The sequence below is a fragment of the Oncorhynchus masou genome, chromosome 22 (assembly GCF_036934945.1).
Source record: "Oncorhynchus masou masou isolate Uvic2021 chromosome 22, UVic_Omas_1.1, whole genome shotgun sequence".
NCBI lineage: Eukaryota > Metazoa > Chordata > Actinopteri > Salmoniformes > Salmonidae > Oncorhynchus > Oncorhynchus masou.
The window spans coordinates 32025701-32052137 of NC_088233.1; the positions used below are offsets into that span (position 1 = coordinate 32025701).

At 40.9% G+C, this 26437-nt stretch overlaps 2 protein-coding genes across 26 annotated transcripts; both read right to left on the minus strand.

The window, feature by feature from the left end:
- Window positions 1-6: 6 nt before the first annotated feature.
- Window positions 7-3302, minus strand: lactb (lactamase, beta). 2 transcript variants are annotated; one of them, XM_064929915.1, is made up of 6 exons: window positions 2634-3302; window positions 2410-2476; window positions 2084-2274; window positions 1635-1938; window positions 1373-1538; window positions 7-1251 (listed from the first exon to the last, which is right to left on the minus strand). In XM_064929915.1, the coding sequence occupies exons 1-6, from the start codon at window positions 3003-3005 to the stop codon at window positions 729-731; spliced, it is 1623 nt and encodes a 540-aa protein (XP_064785987.1). In that variant the 5' UTR covers window positions 3006-3302; the 3' UTR covers window positions 7-728. The 2 variants fall into 2 exon arrangements, with proteins under 2 accessions (XP_064785987.1, XP_064785990.1); XM_064929918.1 differs by having other exon boundaries at window positions 2640-3300.
- Window positions 3303-6131: 2829 nt separating this feature from the next.
- On the minus strand, window positions 6132-19513 carry LOC135509351 (tropomyosin alpha-1 chain-like). Of its 24 annotated transcripts, none has more exons than XM_064929935.1 (10): window positions 19279-19508; window positions 18673-18798; window positions 18396-18521; window positions 14353-14486; window positions 13648-13765; window positions 13409-13479; window positions 12542-12617; window positions 12086-12148; window positions 11875-11944; window positions 6132-7714 (listed from the first exon to the last, which is right to left on the minus strand). In XM_064929935.1, exons 1-10 carry the CDS (start codon window positions 19390-19392, stop codon window positions 7632-7634), a joined length of 981 nt encoding a protein of 326 aa, XP_064786007.1. In that variant the 5' UTR covers window positions 19393-19508; the 3' UTR covers window positions 6132-7631. The 24 variants fall into 24 exon arrangements, with proteins under 24 accessions (XP_064786007.1, XP_064786003.1, XP_064786004.1 ...); XM_064929924.1 differs by lacking the exons at window positions 6132-7714; window positions 18673-18798 and adding exons at window positions 7721-8279; window positions 11005-11083 and having other exon boundaries at window positions 19279-19510; XM_064929925.1 differs by lacking the exons at window positions 6132-7714; window positions 18396-18521 and adding exons at window positions 7721-8279; window positions 11005-11083 and having other exon boundaries at window positions 19279-19509.
- Window positions 19514-26437: the final 6924 nt, after the last annotated feature.

Sequence of the window (26437 nt, forward strand, 5' to 3'; positions counted from 1 at the left end):
CCATACACATTACCAGTTCCATTTCAGATGTACATTTGAAAGCCAACCAACAGATGGTGCCGAGTCCCACATCTTTAAATGAACTACCAGAAGTCATGTCATCTATTCATGGCCAATTAAGACAACATCAATTCACCACTCTGCCCCTGAGGTGTTTCTAATGGGATGGATAGTAGAGGCAAACCAGTGTTGGGGTGAATTTCATTTCGATTCAAGAGAGGACCCAAACATTTGAACAGACATTACACTTAAGACCTAATGAAAACTGCTGACTATGTGGGTAGTTTCAGGTCTCTCAATACCATCATGCTCTTCCCCCGCAATATGACCTACAATTGGTTTGCTGAAGTATACTTATCAGTATTGAACAGTGTGATTTCAGAAGTCACTGGTTCCTCTTTATAGCAAAGCAGTACACTGCTGCCACCTAGTGGCGAGATTAGAAGGCTCAGTTCAGCAAAGGTGAGAATGGTTGTCACTTATCTGCATCAAGATTAACAACACTACCAAACTAATGACTTAATATTCAATGCACACCCATGTCGAACATGGTCTTTCATTACTCAACAAAACGGGCTGAAATGTATAAAAAGCCGTATCAAATTCAAATATACAAAACAGTGCTGTTGATAAATCATTCATCCACTGCCATTAGTAAAGATATTGTAGTGCCTTGACACTATGTGGTAGTTTTAACCCTCTATATTTGTAAAGAATATGAACTCTTATTAGCCTCTGGCTTTGTCAAACTCGTGGGCGATTTTCAGTGCTGTGCTGTTGAGTCCCACAGACTGCATGTTAGTGATGATGGTCACCACTATTCCCTGAGGTAGGGCTGTAGTCAGTCCTTCAGGATGCTGGACTGTCTTGCGGGGCAAAACCAGCAGGACACTGCTGGCCCCCACCGCGCCCCCTGTGTGTGAGACATAATGCCTGCGCCTCCTGCACTGACCATACTTCTGCTCCTTCTCCACCACCAGCCAGCCCTGTGCATACAGCCCATCCTTATCCCAGGAGGCCTCCGTCTTGTCCACAGGGGCCCACAGAGCCTGGGCTGTCTCTGGTTTGAGGAAGCCAGGCAGGAGGTCTGTGCAGTCCTTCAGGTTGGCCACTTGGTAGCTGAAGAGCAGAGCATTCCCAAACAGGAGCAGGTCTCCCACAGTGGAGAGAAAGCCACCTCCTGCCCATTTATAAGAGTTATCCACGTAAGGGCAGTTTACTATGCGTCCTTTCTTATTGAAATGATAAAACCTGCAACAAAAAAATACAGTTTGTTTGGAAAAAATGAAAATACCCAGAACACAATAACAAAGCTGATCTTAGACCAATTGACCACTGACATGCCGTGAAGCAAAAGGAGATCACTCATTACCTTGAGCGGTTATAGATAATGGGGTCATTCTCATCTGGCACAGTGTTGAGCATGCCCAGTTCCCTGAACATCTTCATCATGTGATCCAGGAAGTGCTGGCCAGCAGCTCTCTCCACCACGGCACTGAGGAGGGTGAAGGCGTGGGTTGAGTACAGGAAGGTGGTACCTGCAGATGACAAAACACAAGTTAACTTTCACGTAAATTAATTTTAATACACATAGGACTCATTTGATTGACAGAGAACACTTCCATAGCTCCTACCAGGTTTGAAAACGAGAGTGTCGTCTTTGAACAGGTCCAAGGCATGAATGACACTTTCAAAGCTGTCTTTCAGGTAGTACTCTTCTTGCTCAAACTCTTTCTTCTGAGCCTGTTTGTTTTCCTTGCTCTTGGTGCTGCTGTCCTCGGTCTTGGGTTTGTTTTCAGACAAGCTCTTTTCCTCTTCACCAGGCAGTTTTAAAGGTCGTTTGGCCTTCTCCCTGTCCTCCCTCACTTTCTTGGCATCCTTCTCGTAGTGCCGTATGCCACTCAGATGAGAGAGAATCAACCGTGGAGTTATTGTCACCTACATGTCAAAGAGAAAAAACATCCTCAAGAAACACAAAAAAACAAATATTTGGAAAAATGTAGGGGAAAATAGTGCTTGAGGTGAGAGGATCATGCTCGCTTGGAATGTATCTTTATTCCAACTTCTCAGAAACTCAATTTACATCTTCTCCCTCAAACTGTTTTTGGGGGAACTCAGGGACGTATTTCTGGACAGGGGCATCAAGGTCAAGCTTCCCCTCCTCCCACAGGCGGGCTGCTGCTGCAGTAGTTAGGGGTTTACTGATGCTGGCGATCCTCAGCACTGTCTCTGGTCCACAGAGCACACGGTTCTCTAAGTCAGCATAGCCAAGTCCTGCAACATGGACATCAGTTAGTTAGGGACCTGTTTGACACAGCAGCATTATGCATTGCAATAATTTGTGATCATATGAGTAGTAAGTGTATTGTGTCTACTACAGGGAACCTAAAGGTACTGCATGACACCGACCTTCGCACCAGACTTGAGAGCCATCCACAGACACACCGACCACCAGCCCTGGAGCCCCAACCTCATCCTGTCACACCAAGCAAGAAAGAGGCAATGGACAGAGATAGACAGAAAATGTATGAACATGTTCTGACATGAGGTTGAGCTGCATGCGCCAACTGAATGTCATGTTAAACATTTAATTTCAGGAGAAAAACATTCTGAATGCAAAAAACGTCAAATACCTGTACCTTTATCCGCTGAACAAGGTCTCTGCTAACTTGAATGGCAGAACCATATCTTCCAGTATGTTGGAAGTCCTCTTCACATGAGAGCTCAGCTATGTCAGTGTGATATTTCAATCCCAAAGCTAAAACAATGCCCGCACCTATTCCCCCAATCCAAAACTTTGACCTTGAGTAAAACCGAGAAGTTAGGCGTGAAGGTCCGAAAAATTCTCTCTGCTGCTGTTGTAACACGACAAAGGTCTGTTGTTTTGACAGCTGGGGGCACCGAATTGAAGTCAACAAAGAGGAATAGCAGCGCGCGGTCACTGCAGGACAATCTTTACACTTGACACAAAAACGATTGAATGGCGAGTAAAATAACCGCGACATATTTACTTTTCTGTAGCTTATCGACCGACTGACGTTTGTTTTACTGTAGAAAATCGCGACAATCGAATCGAGTTTGAAACATTTCTCGAGTCCCCTGCTTGCGTCAGACAAAATTAATCAATCCCTGATCCAGACAGTACTAGCCAAATGACGAATTGGGAGCTCAGATCAATTTCAAACGCTTCTTTTTCTTCTTCGATGAGGTTTTACGGCGTTTGGCATCCACTAGATGTTGCATTACCGCTACTTTACTGGAGTACAACCCCCTTGACCTTTGCTTAAAACATTATTAACCTCTATGATCAAATTCTTATTAACATTGACGGCCTACCGGGGAACAGTGGGTTAACTGCCCTGTTCAGGGGCAGAACGACATTATTTTACCTTGTCAGCTCGAGAATTCAGTCCAGCAACCTTTCGGTTACTGGCTCAACACTCTAACCACTAGACTACCTACCACCACAAATGTAAAACAAAATAAAAGACCCTATCACTACACCCAAAAACACATTTATTTTTAAATAAAATTGGGAAAAAAATAATAGAAAATGTAAATATCAATTAAATAAAACCACCCTACCCCACTATTTAAATCTATTTAGTCCTACCTCATGTCAACAACTTGAACGGATGGGACACCACCACTTAACACAACCTGTAACTCGTCTGATGTCAAGTCTGGCACACCCAAATACCTCTCTGCAGCTGTCACCACATCCTCAATTTTCTGAGACTTAACGTTCCATCCCTGCAGTACAGTTAATAATCATTGCTATGAATGCTAAAAATCCAATCTTACTGAAACAAATATTACTTGTTGACCGATCCCTCTGTACTGGTACAGATCTACTGCACACCACTCCTCTCAGGATCCCTCCCTCTCGACCCATCTTCCTCTACTTTCTTCACTGCCTCAGCATATGACTTCTGCACTACTCTAACCATGGAAACCTCAACCTGCCTCTCTCACACAGGATATTTGTGATCCTCAGCCCCATGGGCACCCCTACAATTAACATATACCACTACTTTTCCCAATGCTAAACATTCCTTTGTCTCATGCCCTTCTGCACACCTTGGACCCTCCCTCATACACACTGCTGCCACATGCCCATAAGCTTGACACCTGTAACAACATAATGTATTTAGCACAAAAGCTTGCACATGACAACTTATATATACTAACATAACTTTGTCGGGAAAAGACATCAAAACTCAAAAGAACAGACAGTGACTTCTGTTTCACCACTCATGCCACCCTGTTTGCGTTGTACCAAACGACGAGCATCAAACACTGGGAAACTTCCCCTTCAGTTGATCAACTTTTACATTTAATGCTACCCCAGTAATCACTCCTTTCAATTGCCCCCTTTTCTTGGGAGCAAAACAATTCACATTTCTTGCCCCAATTCGTTTAAAGTGGAGCGCCTTCTCCCTCTGACCAGCAGAAACAAACAATTATCACAAGACCACTTCTGTTTACCCTCCCCGATTCCACAGCACCAAACTCTGTATTCACCCACCATGAAACCACAAATGGATCCGCCAAAAGGCAAGGGTCCACTTTTTCCCAAAACTTCACTCCTACTGTCACGGACTCATCTTTATCCTGACCCCCGGTGCAAACCTCGGGGCTCCGAGAACCTCATCACACCTACCACCTCCGATACTTCGACCTCATTCACTTCCATTTCTCCTCCTGTCTTCAGCTCACTCTGCTTATACTTTCTACCATTCTTCAACAAACCATTTCCCCCGCAATTTTAACCGACTCGAGCTCCCCCTCTTCCTCTCTCTCAAACCTCATCTGCCTCTCATTTTCCCTCCACATTCCAAGTATACTCATTATGACAATACTGGACTTCTGACATACATCTTGTGTTTGCCTTCTCAAGGGACGCCATTTGACCGGCTGTCACAATCTCAGTACAATCAGCACGAACCCCTCAGGATGTAGCGCTCAACAGCGCATCCCACTTATAAAGCAGCTGCTTCGTCTTGATGTTCCTCTTCATCGAAAGCAACCGCAACGCTTTTCCAGCTCAAACAAGTGCGATCTTCCAACTACCATCCCTACCCGACTGCCTTCACTCCAGTTCGAGTGGAAAAAGCAGTCTCCCTTATTTCAAATGCAACAAATGCACTTCTTATATTGCCAATTTGACCAAATTTGTTTTACAGAATGGAATATTTCAGTTGTATCAAATTCATACATTATATTTTTCTATCCAATCAAAATGTTTCTCTTAGGGGCAATTACGTGGGCACTAAATCTGCAGCAACAATATGACAGCATACCACAACCAAACCGCAATGACACACCACACACACACAGCCATTCACATCATCTCAATACAATACAGGCATAACTAGCAGTCAGGTCTATAAAAATGGCATAAAAGATATGTAATGTTCATAAAAAAGGACCAGTAAGACAGACGGTCCCATGATTGCTTTTTCATTAGTATCCTTTCTTATCCAGATGGTCATCAGTATGAATATAAAATCTCTGTATCATCTCTCTAATGTCCTTTCTTTGGCTGATAGTCCTCTTACCTTAACTTCAGTTTATCACCCAGTTCCCAGGGGGACAAAATTCTGAGGTTACATGTCAGCACATGGCTCCCTTCGGCACCTAGAGTGTAACAATGCCCTCTGTTCTGTATGACCTTGTTTACATTTTCACTCCTTGCAATATCACCTGAAATACAACTAGTTGTATTATGATGGGTCATTTATAATCCAGTGACACAGCACGTGGCCTATTACAATGCATTTAAATTCAAACTATAAAACCAAGCTTAGTACCAAAATATAGATGCCAAATTACATAGGTAGACTAGACTATATTCTTGCATGACCTCTGGAAGTCAAACCAACACCTAGATCAGAATGAGCAGTCAATGTAACAAGGTTGGAAGATGAACAGAATACCATTTGTTCTAGAAGCACACAAAGCTGAGTGTCAACAATGTTTATAATGCAGCACTGTATTTAAGGGGTCCACTTAATTCCTCTCAAGATGCCTTAAGACTTCAATTGATTGTTTTGTAGGATCTTTCTAAAAATAGATACTTTACAATATATAAAAAACTGATTAAGGACAACCAAATAAAAATACTCCACTTTAGAAAATCTCAAACTGTGCAATTTTATTTATAGTCACTATATATGTTTTTACATGTCAGATGATACATTTAAAACATATAATTTAATAAAACAATAGTAAAACAAGTGAGGCAGACCCACATGATTCAAATCATATTTCTAGACAATACAAAAAATGTTGTTTCGAACCATAGTTTAAACAAAAAAAACAGGAATGCATTTAGAAAGAATGTTGCCATAGAGATTTTGTAATGAGTTTAAGGATGAAAAGAAAAAACAAATACACTCCAGAAGTATAAGTAGATCCCTTTCTAGCCACCGATTGATATAGGCAAAAAAAAATAACAAAATTAATTTTGGCCTTTCCTAAAATGTCCGAGGGTTGTTCCCAAAGTGTTTTTCGCATCCCTCTGATTTATTAAGTAGAAATTGTGCACCAATACAGAATTTGAAAAGCATGTTATATTAAAAGGAAGTGCCATTTAATAAACATGGAGAATACAATAAATCAGATTTTTTTATAGAATAAATACTTGCCAAAGTCCTCTAGGAAGATTTGATCCCATTTAACCCTAAAATGACTTCAGTTTCCCCATCATTTTGTTTCTTTGAAACTATTCCTTTTGAAAAATGTATCTAATAGTCAAATCGGAAAACAGAGTGGGTCGAGCATAACACGTCAACTCTGTTACCCATAGATAGGCTTCAATTACCACTCCCTGTTGCACACAAACTTCTATTCCCTATGTCACAAGGGGATTTATGGATGATCTAAGATTACGTCGCCAACCCTGTTACAGTCTGAACAACCGTTACTTTATTTGGCACTTACTATAGTATTTTTTCCCCATCTTGAGATGGGAAAACGTTGAACATGAATGTGCTCTTGATGACAGAATGTTTAAATTAGGTGAAATCAAGAAACACTTCTCAAAAAGGCACCGAATTGGTGGAACAACCCCCTAACACAGTACCAATATACATGTGGACAGGCTTATCCAATGTATACTTACTTGAGGAAACTTGAAGAAATACAGAAGTCTTCAAAAACTAAATTCATGTGTTCTCCTACACTACTAATTCTGTACGTACGTTGAAGTTGAATTAAGTGCCACATTTTTCCACTTTGTCTTTGATTAAAATGTAAGGTATGTGCATAACCAGGGTGAAATGGGTATGTGCCAGATTCATCCCCTTCAATCTATCAAATGCAGATAAAAATAACCTTCGTAGCAAATGGCACGTAATTTCACCTGATAACTTGTCAAAAATAAACGAAACTCAATGACTACAAAATGCCGACATTATACAATCAGCTGGCAAAAATAGAAGTGTTTCTCACTTTGGGTTTCATTAAGGAAATGCTGTATCTTCCTTGTTGAGTTCCACTGAAAGCAGGATGGTGCAAAAGGAAAAGCATCAGTTTGTGTTCCTCAACATGGGCATGGAATGGAAGGAGGGTTCATGGCATGCGAGGTGCAAATACAGAAAGCCCAAACCAGTGTGGAAACCAGGCTTTCACATGTTATTTAGTTCCATTAGAGTCTGGTCCAGCATCTGGTGCATATCGAGGTTCTCTTCTTTAGCATGTGCCAGTTTCTCTGTTAAACACCAAATAAAACAGAAATATTAAAATCCAAGCAAGCAACCCACAACAGCAGGCCAAGGACACTCAATATTCGAGATGACTGATTATGAATTCAAATGTACTGTTAGTCAGAGTTACATAATTAGCCATCAAAAGCAAAATGCTTTCAGTTAGAGAAAAACCAATGCTGTAACTATGCTGTGGCAGTAACCATACATGCAGTACACAGCTCTTATAGCATTGCCTTCACCATGCTTAAACTGGGGAAATCAACAAGTGGTGCATATAGTATACTATATTTAATGGTATATAAAGGCACATTACAGTACCTAGTTTTAAGAGTATACAGTAAGTATATAGATTAACCCAGTACATTGTAGATAGCTTGTTACGCCAGCAGTAACATCTCCAGCATTATGGGCATCATACAATCACGTATCTTTCTTACACAGCATTATACTGTCACTACAATACACAAGCTCATGGATGAAACATTCACACTATTTAGTCCTCATTCAAGGCCACTCTTAGTTCGTTAGAAAGAAGGCGGTTGTTGTCAAGTTGCTGGTAGAGGCGATCTTTGCAGTCAGAAAGCAGGTAGGAAAGCGAGAGAACGAGAAAACAGGAAATCAGTGCAGTAACAGACTAGAGCTCAAAAGAAAGCTTCATGTGGGATCACTTCACACCCGATACCTTACCTTGTTTGAAAATGGCATAGATACATACATTCAGTCTACTCTCCACAGAACACTGCAGAAGGGGATGGGTGGAATGCCTGAACTTTGTGAATGGAGATATGAACAACATTTCTCTGGGGTGGATAATTGAGCTAAAGAGTAACAAATTGCCAGTGGTTTCTACTCAATGTCTAAATATACCTTCCAGCACCAGAAGGCATGTACTGTACATATCCTGCTTAAAGTCTTATAGGTGCAACTAAGGCAGTATAAAAGCTGCCAAATTCCAGCCCTGTATGGAGGATCACTACCTGATGTCATAGATGCCCAGGATATTCCACGCTCCCATTACATACCACACGGTTCTACATTAAACACCAACTGTGGGAGAACATATCATTGAGTGGCCTGGACATTCAAAACTCTAGTTGTGAGTGAATGAAGTGCTTGGAACACATAAAATGGCTAACAAGTTGACTTAATAAATACTGCGAGTTAGGTGCAGTTAACTAAGTGCTAGTGCCTAGGATGCTTGCATTTAATTGAAAACAATGATTCGGAAAGTGCATATCTATTAATTTATTTCAACAATAAAATGATATTGCAAATTGCAGACTTCATGTCATCAACATCTCAATAGTCAATCTTATTACTCTTTCCAACTCACTTTCAACAGGCAAAGGCAGACAATCCTACATACTGTGCTTCTCTTCACGCCTACAACTTTCCCTACTCGTTCAATAGCAATCCAACATGTGCCACCTCCCTATCAAAACATTACATTAACTATACTGTATTGAGCCAAATGACAGTCGCCTTAGAAGCTACATTTGTTTTAACAGCCGTATGTGCCATGATGTTGCTTAAATAAAACATACCTTCATTAAGGCTGTAAGATAATCACTACTCCCTTAGGTATATACCTATTCAATGAGGGAAAGTTGAATAAGAGCTACAAGTGTGTAGTAGGCCTAAATGCAAGAACTGTTCACTGGACAGTGCACATTTCACATCTCGCCTCTCAAAATGAATGAAAATGTTGATCAACACCAATGGACATTAAAACAGAGGTACTTTCAACTGAACTTGTAAGAATGCCAGCACCATAACATTTGTTTATGGGTTCCTGAGACATTAAAAAAAACAATGACAACATCACTAACATCAGGGCTCCCTAGTTTTATTATTAGAGCCGCTTGAAAAATAAATAGAAATGAAAATTAAATTCAGAAGGAACAGAAAAGGATAGAATAAGGAGATAAAGCTTACATAGAAGGAAGAAGGTTTATTTGTATACAACACAGAAAGATTCAGAGGTTCTATACAAGAGATGGGATACAACACTGACAGGATGAGAACATGGGGAGTAAAGGAAAGCATGGACAGAAGGGTTGGGAAATGGAAGAAAGGCCGGGAGAGAGCAGAGCGATGCTGCTCAGTTGGCGGGAGGCGTCTTTGATGAGGTGTAAACAATTTATCTGTGCGGAAGAGAAGAGGTACAGTGAGGTACTGCTATAGGGGGTTGGTTGGAAAACAGACACGCAGCAACACATCAGCGCTACTGGCGCCACAGCACAAAGGACAGGCTAGAGCCACAATGCCCCACTGGGAGGTATTGCCATGGAGGGATACAGACAGTGTACGACAACTACTGCAGCAACCACCTCAAACCTCTGATCACATGAAAGACCTTTCCAAGGAGTCATGAGGAGCATCAGTTGACCAAACATTTGTCATACATGGTGCTCCACCTCCAGCTTTGACACATCTGATATCTTCTCAGATGCCAAAGGGGCACAGCATAAAACCCAACAAAAAGACTGTAGATTGTGACAGTTTCCCCTCAACTGTGGTTATGAACAAAAAGGAATTTCAAGGGGGACGCATGGGGCCTTTCTTCCATACAGAAGTAGACCTTGTTAGTAGTAAAAACAAGTGAGCTACACTTGGAAAATGTACAGAACACAAAAGCACACCGACTACATGGAGAAACTCAGTTTAAAGACCCAGAAGAAGGCTCACATTGAAATGCGATATTTCAATAGACACCTCACATGCATTAAGGGCTAACAAAATATTATGAATATTTTGAAATTAAGACATTCATCTGTTGGTCGAACAATGTACATTTAAAATACTATCACAAAATGAATTATGATTACTTTTGTGTAAAAAGTAATACAATATGGTAGTTATTAAAATGGAAGCCCAAATGGGTAAACAAAGAACCTCCATGCTGTCTTCTGTTCATACAAAACAAGTCTAGGTTCAAGTACTCTACTGCACTGCTAAAAACGATAACTGACTATAATGGAGAGAATGTCCTCACAACCACAAGTCTAAGTGAGAATGGAAACCATTGAGTGAGCTTCAACAATTCCCACAGTTAGCCAGTACTTACAATATACAACCCACTTTAACTATCCTTTGACGAGGACCTTCAGACTACCTAGTGTATAGAAATAATTAGCTGCTTTCTAACAGTAACGTGAACCACTTTATCTTGTACGAACAGAAACAGATGGATTTCAGAGAGACAGAAGATTGTGATGGCTGGACAATGGGGATGGGAGGTGCAAGGAGGTGATGACAGAGGCACAAGCAGGCAGCGCAGATGAAGAATTACATGGAAGTCATGTCGTTGAGGGCGTTGTCCAGCTCCTCGCTGATGGCCTTGTACTTCAGTTTCTGGGCATACAACTCATCTATTGGGACGTGGGCCAAGTGCACAGACAGGGAGGAGGAGGGGGCAGAGGTGGAGGGGTGTGTGGGAAGGGTGGTGAAGGGCATCAGGGTCATCAGCAAGACCCAGAGGGAGGTGGGTGAAACAGCCCAGGGAGAGTGACAGAGTGGAAAAGGAAGAAAAAAAAAAGTTACCAGAAGAGGATAGAACAGAAATGTGATGGAGGTCGACAAAATTCCTCAGCATCAAGAAATAGTGAACAGAGTCCTGAACATTTCATGTCAGAGATATGACCAAATGACTGTTTCTTCAGCCCTTCTAATTACTATGAGAGCCTCCTGATACATGATTTAACCTTAACAAGCAGTTGTAGGGCAGCATATCCCTTACTGTGACTAATAGCTTATTCTCATTAAGCAGATGCAACTTAATTGTTGCAGATCAACCGGCAAAAACAACCCAACCTATGAATAAACGTGAATAGGATGACCTGTCAAATGTCCAACTACCAAAGTAATTTCCATTCAGATGTGACCCAAAAGTACACCAACTCAATCAGGGGCACGTGTTGCTCAGAATATACATTTGATAATGGAAATTGTGAGAGGTAGCAAAGACCAGCACCGATTAGATTATATTGACGAGGTGTAGCATAGAATGCAAGAGGGTTTCCTCCTCTTGTTCAAGTCATTTTGAAAGAAGCATAGACACTTACCGAATGGCCATGAATGAGACTCACTGACACTATAGAATGTAGACCTACTCCAAACAGATCAAAGTACAGTTTTGAAATGAACTGCAAAAAAGTCATACCTTCCAAGTCGTCGATGGTCTTCTCAAGTTTGGCTACTGATCTCTCAGCGAACTCAGCACGAGTCTCAGCCTGTGGCAGAGAGAGACGGGTTCTTAAGAATCAGTCTAAATGTCACACAGTCAGTGATACTGTGGGCCGACAGTACCCACAGCACTGGAATAGCCTGGCCTCTGGCCAAAGCCCCCAGATAAAGGGGGTTGTGAAACTTGCCTCCTTCAGCTTGTCAGTGAGGACCTTGATCTCCTCCTCGTACTTGTCCTCCTTCTGTGAGTACTGTGGATCAAAAGAAGCAGAAACAGGAGTCATGCATCTACCCAACAGTAACATCTGCACCAGTCTACAGAGACAGAGCCTAAAAACCCTCCCACTTTATCTTATATATGAAACAAAGACCTTACATCTAAGGACTTATCAAACAGTTCTAAAAGAAACATAAGCAACAAGGCTTAGATGCAATAGGTTTATCTTCAATTAACAGAACAAATACTGAAAGGTAATTGCCTGACATCTTTAAGTACAACGTTTTACTAATCTTATCCCTCTCCAATTTCGTAAGCCAGATACTGTAACCAATGACCCATGTGCTGCTGTAAATGGTTCTTCCTGCATGGCTCTGTGGGGGTTGGAAAGCATGCCTGGGTCTGAACACAGCGGCAGACTACCTACCTTCTCAGCCTGGGCCTCCAGTGACTTCAGGTTGTTGGTCACAGTTTTCAACTCTTCCTCAAGCTCAGAGCATTTGCTGTTTTAGAGGGGAGAAGGTGTGGAGGAAGTGGAGAAGGGTCCAGAGGAAATTGTGCCAGAATGGAGAGGCGTATTGAGACACCGATGACAAGTGGAAGCAGGATGGATAGAGGGAGGACAGGAGGGGGAGAAGAAACAAAATAAATACGAACTAGGGGAATTACAGGAAGGAGACCAAAGTGCCTTAACACAGCAGGAATGCAACAATAAAGGTGGACTACAAAGACGCTTTTGTAAATGCCTTTTAGCTTGCAGATTGGCCAAATTAAGAATGCTAATATGGCATGTGAAAGATGTTACTCTTGCACAGTTCCTACCAGGTTAGAGGTGTAAAAGGCTCGAGTTCTAGGATATCCCGAGCATAAGCCCACACATAGGAAGAGAGCAAAGCAGAGCAAGGTGCTATCAGGTAAGAGTCTTCATTCAGCAGAGTGAATGAACGTGACAAGAAGAAGTCGTACATAAGTCTGTAAAGAGACCTGACAGAATACTTTGTTAGTCTGCAGTACCTTTGCCTCGGAAGCTGTAAGTGATTTTAAGCTTTGTTCCAAAACTCTTAGCTCGTCCTCCGCTCTTCGAATCCGTCTGTTAGTGGATGTTGCGAACAAAAGGCCATTCAAAACATGAAACACATGCAAATTAATAGTACATGCAACAACGAGAGTGAGCAACACATTCAAAATAAAAATTTAAGTTAACTTTGAGCCAGGCGTTGCATTAAATAACTTCATCCATGCATGTTAATAATGTGCAGCGTTACTCCAGGTGACAGTGAAAAAAAAATCTTACCCTTCTGAAAGCTCGGCGCGCTCTTCTGTACGTTCCAGATCACTCTCAATGATGACCAGCTTACGGGCAACCTTTAGGTGCAGAACACCAAGGAGTTACACTATACACAAAATGGCTGTGTATATACACCCAATATCTGTGTACATGCACCCTATATGACTTAGGGTATGTCAGGGTGGACTTAATCACAGTGTGTGCCATTATGTTATTGTGTGGCCAACAGCAGCTGAGAGACTCACCTCCTCATATTTGCGGTCAGCCTCCTCAGCGATGTGCTTGGCCTCCTTCAGCTGGATATCCTGCAGCTCCATCTTCTCCTCATCCTTGGAGGCCCTGTTCTCAATGACCTTCATGCCTCTGTGGGGAGGAAGGGGAGAGACAGGCAGCAGATGTTAGGCTAGGATGAGTCCCATTCCCAGGCTCACAGATGCACTGCGCTGTAACTCAATGACTCAAATCAATATCTCTAGGCCAGACTAAACCTGGGTGGGCAGGTACCACTGCAGACACATTGGAAGCAGCTCTCTGGGAGTGCCGTGTACGACCAACGCACAGCCACGCTGGTAGGCAGGCAAACTTTAACATGCCCTTTCAAAGTCAAGGCCTGGGCAGCTGGACAGCTTTTTTAATGGGACTGGGGGGAAAATATTGCTCCACTAGATCACTGGAGATGACAGGGAAGGCCCAGACAGGGTCTGATCTAGTCTCAGATGTTCAGGCATTGGGCTGTGCAGCATAGAGGGGTTGTTTATACACCAAACAAAGGAACGGAAACAGAGCCTCATGGCCAATTTATTCAGGATTTCATAGTCACCACTGTTTGTTGGAACCGGTCAGTGGCACCGCCAGCCATTACTTTCGCTAAAGGCCTTAACTACAGTAAGGGGGCAAGAGAAACTCAGTCGAGTCTATGGCCTAACTCCCTATCCACCATAAATATATACCTCTCGGACTCGTCAGCCGCCTTCTCAGCCTCCTCCAGCTTGGTCAGGGCAGTTGCCAGACGCTCCTGAGCACGATCCAACTCCTCCTCAACTAGCTGGATACGTCTGTTAAGGGAAGCGACATCGGCCTCAGCCTAGGAGAGAAGAGAAGAACTTGCCAGAACCTGCATCGTGGGGTAAAATGCATTGAGACAAACATACAGTACAAACATATCAACATAAAGAATACTGGTGAATCTTCCACCTCAGTGTCTTGTGTGTATTATAGGTGAGAGGTCTGGGTAATGACTATTTAAAATGGTGCTATCTGCCAACATAATGACATTGTCACCTGTTGGGGAGAGAAAGGGGCCTTCCTAGGAGGATTCCCCTGTGCTGAGCTGCACTCCACACACTAATGACTGCAATGCTCCTGGCTGAGACAGGCTGAATACCTGGCCTCATTATTGGACCCCAGGTGACATTAACGAGGACTCATGGTGCACCAAAGTGGTTTACACTGTCAAAGGCCACACACACCAATGAAGAGTCCACAGAGGACCAGATCTGAAGATTAGATGAAGTTCAGCCTTTCATCGTCTCAAAATGTCTACTTTGTTATTTTACTGGTGGTGTGACTGATCAAGTGTACTCCCTCCTGTTCTAATTACCTTACCACTAGTACCAACAATAAGTTATGGAACCGTCACTTTTTTAAAATTATTATTATTATTATTATTATTATTTTTTTTACAAGAGATTTTATACTGAGGAAGTGTCAAATTCAGCTACAGATATTCTTTTGTGGTAATAAAACAGAACATTTGATAGCAGAAACAATTGATATGGACAGCCACTGCTCGATTCTTTGTTTCTATATGTACCAAAGTCGACTTATTTTGAATCTTTAAAAACACTTAAATCCCTTTTTGACTGCAGCCCATTTGAATTGAATGAAACCTCCCACATACATATTGGCCCATTGCAGAAGTGGTCAGAAAGTGAGTTTTTGGACTTGAATGCCAAAACATTCAAGCGATAAAAGGTGCTCAAAGTTTCTCTATTTTGCATACCCCACCATACTATGGTTAACCGCTCAGAGGCCTGATCACATACTAACACTAGAGTGGTGCGCAGGGTCCATCTCATGTTGTGAATGGAGATATGGAAACTAGCCAGTGAAATTAAGATGACTATCAGGTCATCTAGTGGCTTTTCAAACCCCACCCAAAACATCTCCTTCAAATAAACTAACATGAAGTGACCATGTTGATGTTGGCAATTAACCCACTTAGCAGCAAATGCATACAGGCTTTATTTCCTGATTCTATAGCTCAGAGGCTGGCCCCCTGTTCTTTAGAACATGCGACAACTATATGTCCTTATAAGGAAATCTAGTTTAAAACGACATTCTGCTATTGATGTTGTTCGCAGCTGTTGCAACATTCTTTGACGTTATTTCCTGTTTAAATGCAAAATAGGTTAAACCCTGTGCAGCAATTATGTAAAAAAAAAAATGTTTTACTTTAGGTTATTATGTGCACTAAAGCATGTGCACAGAAGATGAATATTGGGGGTGATACAGTACCATTAAACAAACTAATATTTTAATCAAAGAACTGTTTGTGAAAACAGTTAACTTTGTACATCATGGCCATCAATTAAGAGAAAATATAAACGGACTATGACAGAATGGTGGTTACAGTATCATTGAAATCGCGCTCTACCTCCACAGCTAAACACTATTTAAACTTGGAGCAATCATCAAATTCGCCTCGAGCTCGTAATCTGTCCGAGTTGGCGAATCGTAATCAATGAGCATGATAAATTTAGGTTGTTAGCTAACGCAACGGGACCAAATCAAATGTATTTATATAGCCCTTCTTACATCAGCTGATATCTCAAAGTGCTGTACAGAAACCCAGCCTAAAACCCCAAACAGCAAGCACTGCAGGTGTAGAAGCACAGATGTCAGAGAAATTCCGCTATGTCAGCGCTGAGTGCGTCACCATGGATTTTTAAAGTCTGTGCTACTCACTAGGATATTAAACATCTCAAAAGCAATATATCATGGTTTCACTTTGAGATTTTTTTTTGTTGCAGTTATTTTATGATATGCTTACGGATTCTCTGATTTTCCTCTCCAAGCCCAATTCTCTCTGTAGTCTTTCAGCTCTCTCTTCAGCACCGTCTGCCTGCTGTTGCAGGGTTTTTATTTTCCGTTTAATGGCCTCCAGTGATGTTAAACCGGTCATTATTTCAAAGAAAACTACGTTAACACTTTCCTTGAAATGGAAACGGAGCGCTACAACGCCCTGGAATGTACCTGGAGGGAGGCTGCCCACGGTACTCGAGTCGTCTGTGAGGAGCGCACACAGCAATAACTGAACGTTAACACCGGAAGTAACCATGCTTTCATAACCTTTTCAAGGCTACAAACGAAAATATACGGGAAGTATAATTTATTTTTAGTTTCTTGTTTTCGTAATATTAACCAACATTTGGTCATAATAAAAAGTTTATCTGTGGTAGACGTACTGTAATGATAACGGCACGCCCAGCTACTACAAGCGTTGACTAAGGGACCTTGCACCGATGTATAGCACCATCTGCCGGTATTATCTAGACAGTACACATAGGTTGAAAAGATATTCAGACTGTATAATTCCTAGAGTACCAAGAGGCCTTTATGCATTTGTAGAATCTTACTCAAGGAGTTCAACAAATTCGTTTTTTCCTGATCTCCTTTCCTTCATTTGAGGTGATATGAAAACGTGGGATAGGTGAATGCCAACCAGGAATGTATATATTTTTACCAGTTTAACTCTTTCATATCAGTGCAGATTATTTGTATTTATTTAACTAGGCAAATCAGTTAAGAACAAATTAATTATTTACAATGACAGCCTAAAGGAAAGGAGATGAGCATAGGGAGTCCCTTTAGTCTATTGAGATGTAGGCTACCCTATAGACACTTTCAATGCATGGGAATCAATTGTCAACTGAATGTCACATCTCATTTGATAATCACCCTTCAATAATGAAGAAGTTAACATTAGCAAGGCAAGTGTTTCCATATTTATTTAGCCTAGGATTATCATAACACGACAAACCTAGGTATTTTATACATATTGTTTTCAGCCCCTGAATGCAGCTCCCGGTGTCATGCATGAAGCGACAGTTCTCCTTTTATGGAGCATTTCCCGATTTCAAGTTCTTCCCTGCATGAAGCCAAATTATACCGTAGAGTAGGAGTTTAACTAAATGTACCTCAAAACAACAAACAAAGTACATTAATAAGAGAGAAGAAGAATCTTGCGAAAATACTAATGGTCTAAAAGTGGATTTAATGAGTAAATATCTCATTATTAGAAAATACTTCAGGTTGATGGTAGAATAGTTAGACAATTAAATTTAAGGGAATCTAATTTACTATAGGCCTAGTCTGTTCTGTTGCAAGAAACAGGCGCAGCCCAAAAAGTAAGCTCTAACTTGACCAATGACCAAATAAAGCATTGGGCTATATTTATCCGGGCGGTGCACACGCACTCTGCTTAGACTGCACGTTTAACAAATTCAGTTTCCACTCGTAAATGTCCCCACTGTAAGGAGCTGTGGAGAGGAATCTGATTTAGTGTCTTAAATTGGGGTCTCATATGTAGGCTATGTGGAGAGATTCAAATACCAGAACACTGAAACACTTTTGTTCTTTATATTGATATGCTTTAGGTGACTTGTGATCTTTGACGACACAAAACCATAAAATATATAAAATGACAGTTCAACATTATCTGGCATGACATAATGATTGTGATTTAAATATTATTCCTTTATTATAATAAGCTACATTCCAGCTGGCCCATAGACATTTAGGGCTGGACAGGTGCATCACACCTAAAAAGTATTCAACCTACATTTGGTAATCTGAGAAAAGACTTTAGGCCGAGTGATGAGGCCGAATAAAGGCCTCTCACATAACTGTCATTTTACACATTTTACAGTTTAATGTGAGACCGTTGTGGGAAGCAGTGTGCAGGAATGGGGATTTTGTGCCCTTTACTTACGTCCGTGGCTGTCTTCTCAGCCACCTCAAGTTTCTCCTGGGCATCCTTAAGAGACTCGGAGTACTTGTCCAACTCATCCTCTGTTCCCTTCAGCTTCTTCTGCAGAGCTACCAAGTCATCCTCGAGCTGAGGTTTGTTTTAGTGTGGACAGTTTCACAGGGGTGATCAGCGGGAAACAGAGGGCGTGAGCGCGCACAAGGCGCAAGAACGCAGACAGACAGAGAAAGGGAGAAAGAGGAGAGAAGTTAGGGAAAATCATGCGAGCCACATAAAATACCTTGGTGGCCACCTCCTCGGCGTTCAGAAACTTTTCCTCGGCGGCTTGGAACTCATCAAGCACTTTATCACGTTCATCTTCGGTGATCCGTAATTTCTTTTCCAATTCACTTATTTCATCCTCTAACTACACATGCAAAGGACAACATTTTATTTAGTTGAATAGAACATCAACGTGAATATACTATTGCATTTATGCTGAAAGAAGCATATGTTTTTCAATAGCCTATCCATATTCCCTACAGTAATTATTCTATATTTCATACTTATAAATTAGCCGACAGTAATTTTCCTACACATATTTTCCTACTTTATAATTAGGCTACATTAATACAAACTTCACCCACCCATCAATCAGTGACATGGACGTAAATTAGTAAACACAATTATTCCGATAATTCATACCCAGGTCACTTATTAGCCTACCCGTCGTGAAATGTTATTCATAAATATCACTTAAATACTCCTTATTTCGAATGATCCATAAAAGTGATACATCCACATTGAAGAGGTGATCGATCCACGTTTAGAGACTGCCGCGAACAGAGCCAATGGTATTCAGGTGCCTTTTCTAGAATCATTTAGATGTTCCATATATAATGCCGACCTGTTTGCTCTTGTCCTCTGCTGCCTTCTTGTCTCCCTCGGCTCCCTCAGCTCTGTCCAAGGCATTCTCCTTGTCGAGCTTGAGCATCTGCATCTTCTTCTTGATGGCATCCATGGCTGCTTATTTTTTGTTTGGCTCCACCAAATGTTTCGAAAGAGACCCGAGGAGAGAGACTGTGCGTCTGTGCTTCACTGAACGTTGCGCTGGAGTGCAAGCTCTTCTTGAATGTGCCTTTTCAAATATGTACTGTCGAGAAGGGGAGGGGACTAAATTCCTTCAGACATCCAATACTTTTTTGGAGACGGCATCTCGGGGTCCCTTCCCCTTGCCCTATCTTTCTTTATGGATCTACTCGGTGATTCGCTGCTCTCAGACATTTGACCATTGATATGACTATATATGGGATTTGATAGTTTTGTCTAGAAGGGATACAGCTTTTGTCAAACTTGACTTTTCGAAGCAGGTTTAGGAGAACTTGCGCAGCAGGTTATGATAATTCACTTATAAGGTTAGTGTAATTAGGTTAAGGTTAGGTAAATGGTTAATGTTAGCAAAAATGACCAAAAAACTACGTTTGACTTCGAATTTGACAAAAGCTGTATCCCATCTAGGCATGACCGATTTGATGGGCAGGAGAGCAGCCCCTTCAAGATGTCGGTTCCTATTTCTAAGGTAGTAAATATTACTGTTTGGGAAGGACACTGTCCATCTCAGGAGTATGCCAAATGTGCTGTTTTATAATGCTATTCTACACATTTTGTCAGGATGCTAAGAGAACATGTTGCAGTTTTAAAGCCAATTTCACACCTGTGCCAGCATGTTGGCAGTGGGCCATACTACAGTAAGTACAATGTATTGAGATTTTTTTTCCCCTTATGTCATTTTGAGATGATTTAGTATTGAATACTGTTTAATGTTTTTTTGTCCTTTTGTCTCTGGATACTGGACCATAACTGTGCCATTGCCCAGTGCTATCCATGGATCTGAAATTGTCCTCCTGGGAGGTGTTGTATTAGATCAGGTCAAGTGTACAGTCAGTGAAGAGGTACTGCTGGTGAAAGACTCAGGTCAACCAGCCCCTCGAGGCATTGTTCACAATCTGAGAGGCGTAAGATAGGAAGAGCTGCCAGATAATGTATCAAGTAGTCTCCCTGCTAACTCTTTAAGTATTAGTTGGCTGTAGCCAGACAGCCTCCGTGGGATACTGAAGTATGATGGTATTTCAACAGCCCTCTACTCCCTTTGACAATCTACAGTAGCCATATACTGTAGTTCTAATCAAGGGTGCAACTTTGGTTGTAGAAGTTGGGGGGACATAACATAATTTCAATTATATTTTTGTAATCTAGTCTGAAAAAACACTCCAAACAGCCTATCTGATCACTCAGAGGCGTCCGCATGGTCCTAAAGCCCCCTATTTTGTATCACATTCCAATGATAAAACTGGGAGGGACAAAAATGCAATTTCAGAATGTGTGTGTGTGTGGGGGGGGGAGGGGGGGGAGTTGCGCTGCTGGTTCTAATGTTAGAGAACTGTCACTGCTGTTCAGACTGTTCAAGATGGAATTAAGAAGAGCAATTGTAAAACACAATCTACAGGGAACGAGTTACTTAAACTGGACCTGCATAGCCATACAGTACATGACAGGTTTTTAGCAATTGTTTAAGTTTGGAAATTAACCTGAAGAAATATTGATAAATCAATGGATTGATCAGTTTGACTATCTCGCATATCATCCATCACATTAAAGGTTAACCATATCAATTGAACAGATAATAATTTGCCACAATTGACAAAAAGTAGAGGCAAGCCATTTGTGAAGCACTCGAAAGGCTAAAGTTGACATTGGTAAAATTAAATGTAATTCAATTGAGTAATCCCTAATTGTTATTAGTGTGTAAATATATAACTTCTTGTAATGTAGACAGGAAGCTGAAAGAGGCCTTCTTGAGTCTCTCCTTCTTGTGAGGATATTTTTAGGATTGCCTTCTTCAAGCACCTGCCTTGGTCTGTAAAGTTCAACTAAGTCACTATGCCAAGTGTTCGGGCCAAACCCTATGAGATAAACCTCTAAAATAATCCAAGTCTTTCGTATGCTGTTCACTTTGAGTTTGGGCTGTTTTTATTATCAGAGCAACTGACATACGTAGGTTGATTGCCATTCATGGGTGTGTTGTGTGCGCTGTTGTTGCAGTCAGATATTTACATGGAGGGAGAGAGCATGAATTTGCACATCCCATATAATGTGGTAATGAGTCAAAATCCACGTAGCTTATTGTTTTCTGGCACATTCATTTATTTTCTTTTGCGTGCAGGGTCCGACATTAAAGATGGTACACGGGGCAAGTAAAAACATGTGTCGGGCCAGTGGATCTCGTCTCTCACTGGCCCTAAGGGCCAGTAAGTAACTTTTCAGCGAGTTTTTGCATTCCAGTTCAACTTTTGCCTGCTCTGTCACAGTCTACCATAGAGCTCCACAGTGAACGCATCATAATACTCAACCTAGCGGTCAAACACAGAAATGGTTCCAATTGTTTTTTTCACCATTCATTTTTCACATGGGGGAATTTAGAACCACTACAAACAAGGTCTGTTTCATGTAGGCTTTCCTTGGTGTGATGTTTTGATAACCGTGTAAATGTCTTTCAGACAAGGTGAATTTTATCATTAAATTTGGCTTTGTTTAATCTCAGATTAAAAAAAGGTAATTAGCATAAATTGACATCATGCAAGACTACAAATACCTGCAAGTTCCAGCACGTCATCTCTTCTGTCAGCTAGCTAGCAGGACATTTCAATTGACTGTTCTATATATTATCTAACAAAAATGTTTTGGTTTATTATGCATTTGGTCTTGTGTCTTGTACATAATACTACCCTAGTAGCAGTCAGATATTTGTAATGTGCCATGAATACTAGACTAGTTCTTTGCCTACATGATATTAGCAATATAGGCAACCTTTATTTGAGCAGATCCTCTTCTCCTTCAGCCAGTTGAGGTCTATATTTAATCCCTATAATTCCTGCCAACTATATGAAAGAGGTGAAATCTATTTAAAAAGAATGCACCTAGTCACCCATCAATCACAAACACCTGAACTCCAACAATTTAATTGTTTTAAATACATCTAAAATAGTAGAAAATATAGTAGACAATGCATACATATGCCTTTCAAACATAAAATAACAAACATCTGACTTGGAAGTAAAGATACAATTATTTATTAATCAATGCCACACACCTGGGACATCAAAGAGCACCACATTTTTCATTATAGGAATTAGACCAACACAAATAACAAAATGTAAAACAGCATTTTGTGATTTTTGATGGATGTGTTACAAATGGAGAAACAACTGGATGTGTAAGGTCGGTTTAATATAAAGTACTAGCTCCAGCAGGATGAGAAACACACTTAAGACTCAAAATAAGGAAGCCATGCCTAAACACAGCTATATCAACACCCTTCTTGTCCATGTTGCTGCTGTCAGTTGTGAGCAGCACATTTACCACTGCATTCAGTCTGAAACCCAGAATAAGCAGAAGGACAACATTACACAGGTGAAAAAAAGGTAGCAAAAAACAGTACACCACAACACTTTTAAATGTGTTACTGAGTCTAGATGTTATCAAATCAGGAGAAGAATAAGTGAATAGAGAAAATTACTGACAGTAAAGTGGGTTTATAGCGATACGATGGAGTTCCAAAGACAATGAGTGATCACAGCATTTCCACAAATTGAGCCTTACACAATACAATTTAAGCATAGAGGACAGCATTTTGTTGACAACATGGTGGTTTACATTATGTCTACTGTGTGTGAATGATGAAAGAATCTTCCCCAGCTGTAGGTCCATTTGAGTGTGTGCGGTCACTTAGACCAGCACACCAACCAGTACTGGGACCAACAGAGACTATAAAGTACACGGATGTATAGGCGCACCTGCTGTTCTAGTTCCTGGTTTCCAGTTTTCCTGGTTTTGACCTTTCTGCCTGTCCTGAATCTGAGCCTGTCTGCCATTCTGTACCTTGCCACACCACACTAGATTATTGACCCCTGCCTGCTCTGATCCTGAGACTGCCTGCCGTTCTGGACTCTTTGCACCCTATCTGGATTACTGACCTCTGCCTGCCATTGACCTGCCATTTTGCCTGCCCCTGTACTAGTAATAAACTTTTGTTACTTCGACACTGTCTGAATCTAGGTCTTACCTGAAACGTGATAGTTTCTACCGACAATTAAGATGTACAAACTATGGCATAAGGGGATGACGAGCGGTTAAGAGGATATCCAAAATTTCAATTAAGACATTATTGTGCGAACTCGGATGGACGTGGTCAATATAGCTATTTGTTCAGCACTTTTGAAATGTACAGCGACAGAATTCAGAACATGGGCCATTCTTTCAGTATTCCTCCTGTACACCAAGTCAGAACCATAGGATAAATAAAGGGGGCATATAAGCAGACAATGAAAGCTCTTACAATATTTGATGACTGTATGTCTCTAAAACAGGCTATAGGCCACATATGCACCATCAAGTCAGAACAGTAGACTAAATTATGAGGGGGAAAGGGACCAAATTATTAGGGTGAGGCACATGGGCTACTAACATCTTACTACACAACATACACTTAGTATTACTTTCTTAGTTTCAGTCAACATATCTAGTTTCCGACTTGGAATTCCGTGTTGGATGACCATTCAAAATGTATTTTTCTCGTGGGAGCTCATTTCTTTCCGGAGTTCCCAGTTGTCTTGAACTCACTGGCGTCTGAGATTTCCCAGTTTCGAGTTTCCAGTTGTTTTGAATGCGGCAGAAGTCAGGCTGGATTGGCAGAATGGCCAATGTTGAATATTTATCCTTTCAAGCTTGGCAAAGATACCCTTAAACCCAGACTTGGACCACACATCCACTCCACTGAATACCAGGCTAGTGATTTATTTGCAATGCTTGCAGTTAGCCACTGATTCCTTCAAACCACTCATTGATGAATTAGTGATTTCCAACTTGTTGGTGTAATGTTTATGTCCGATGAGCACCGATACGTTTTATTTATAATTTCTCTTATTTTTTTCTCTTCCTATGACAAGGATTGAAAAAGATTTGCCAGTAGATTGTCGTCTTGATTCATGATGATGACTGCTAGTTTTCTATCTAAGATTTTGAAAGTATGATGTTGACATGATCAGTCCAATAAAAGCAACGGTAGATATAACGTGATTTGACTTTTTATCTGTGGCCAATGACCTTTAGCTGTCTTGAATGTGCACTTTCAATGTAACTCTATGGCAGTACCCAATTGGCTTGAATTTTGGAGCTCTACTCATAGATTTTGCGGTGACATAGTGTCCCCATGAGTGCTGGAACACTGAGCCAATAGTTTCCCATGAGTGCCAGAACACTGAGCCAATCACGGCACAACTAGAGAATTTTACCAACCTCTACGCTCCGTATTTTCCGCTGGCTGCCCCACCACCACTACAGAAAGGATTGAGCTCGGCTGAAACACCTACATTTTGGAGCTGCCTTACTCAAGAAAGCAAAAATGAGACCATGTTTGTATGCTGCTTTATTAGCTCAATTATTATTATTTTTACATTGTTTGCAAACTGATTTGTGACACATTCCAAAATAACATGCAAAACAAGCATGTTTAAAAAAACAATCTTAGCGAAACAGATGGGTCTCAAAATGCCCTGAATGACAGGTTTCCACTGCACAGAAAGTAACCTAAAGGCTCATATAGTACCAATCAATACTGCTCACCTGACAGACAGTGCAGGTGTGGACCAGTGCTGCCTTGGCTGCAGTCTTCTGGTCTGCAGCAGCCCCCCCCCCACAATTGTACCCATTGTATGGAAAAATGACTTACACAGGTAGACAACTTCAGATCTAATTGGCAGGACTGTATAAGCTTTTGTTCCAGCCCAGCTTAAACAATTTAAAGGCAATGCTACCAAATATTAATTGAGTGTATGTAAACCTCTGACCCACTGGGAATGTGATGAAAGAAATAAAAGCTGAAATAAAATAAAAAATTCTACTATTATTCTGACATTTCACATTCTTAAAATAAAGTGGTGGTCCTAACTGACCTTTAAACAGGGAATTTTTACTAGGATTAAATGTCAGGAATTGTGAAAAACTGAGTTGAAATGTTTTTGGCTAAGGTATATGTAAACTTCCGACTTCGACTGTAGTTAGTCATTGTGGAGATCATGGGCTGCCTTTGAGTGACAGGTAGTATTAAGATGTTGTGATGTTCCTGCAGGGCTAAGCCAGCCCATGCTGCAGCAGAGAACGTTTTGCATAATAATAACTGGCATAGGAAATATTATCTGCAGATTTGTCTACGACTTCCTTTTTTTCACTCTGACTCAGAATAGCGATCTTGGAAAACAAATATGGTTTAGAGGTCAGGGTTCAGTTCAACTTTCATCCTTTCAACTTTTCACCATACTGGGAATATGCCACAATCGTTTGTATTCATTAGAATAACTCATACTCATAGATATACTGTACACTACAGCTGCAACATATACAACATATAATTCTTACCAGACAGTGCAAGGCTGTCATAGCAAAGAATTGTTGAATTGTACTGTATAGATTAATTTTAATATTGCATGAGCTTGTTCTTCAGTTGTCCCTATAGTATTTTCAGTGTGGAGCATGCTGCATTTGCAACAGTATTCTGGAAATGAAAATAAGCTCTATTATGAAGTTTTCTTTTTGAGTTGAGACAATATACCTCCAAATCATATTTCCATATGGATATTTTAGGTGCTTAAAACAATAGATGTAATAGATGAAAGATGTCATTCTTAGAATGGTCAGACTAGGAAAGGTCTTATTGTAGTTTTGGTAAACATAGGTTTCCCTTATCAAATCGACACATGAATATGAATGCGATTTTGTAACGCAAGTTTCAGAATGTAGAGAGTAGTCCGAGTTTTGTTTGGCTTAGTGTGTCAACCATGTTTCAGTCCTGATAGCTCTTTACAGCTACAGAACCCAAAATTTCTCTGCCACTGAAAAAAATCTTAAAGTGGTATAATTATGCGTTTACTTGAAATCCAATAATTAAAATACCTCTTGATATCTACTGTGTAATTTAATGCTTTTGTGAGAGATCGGAGCATATTTTGAAA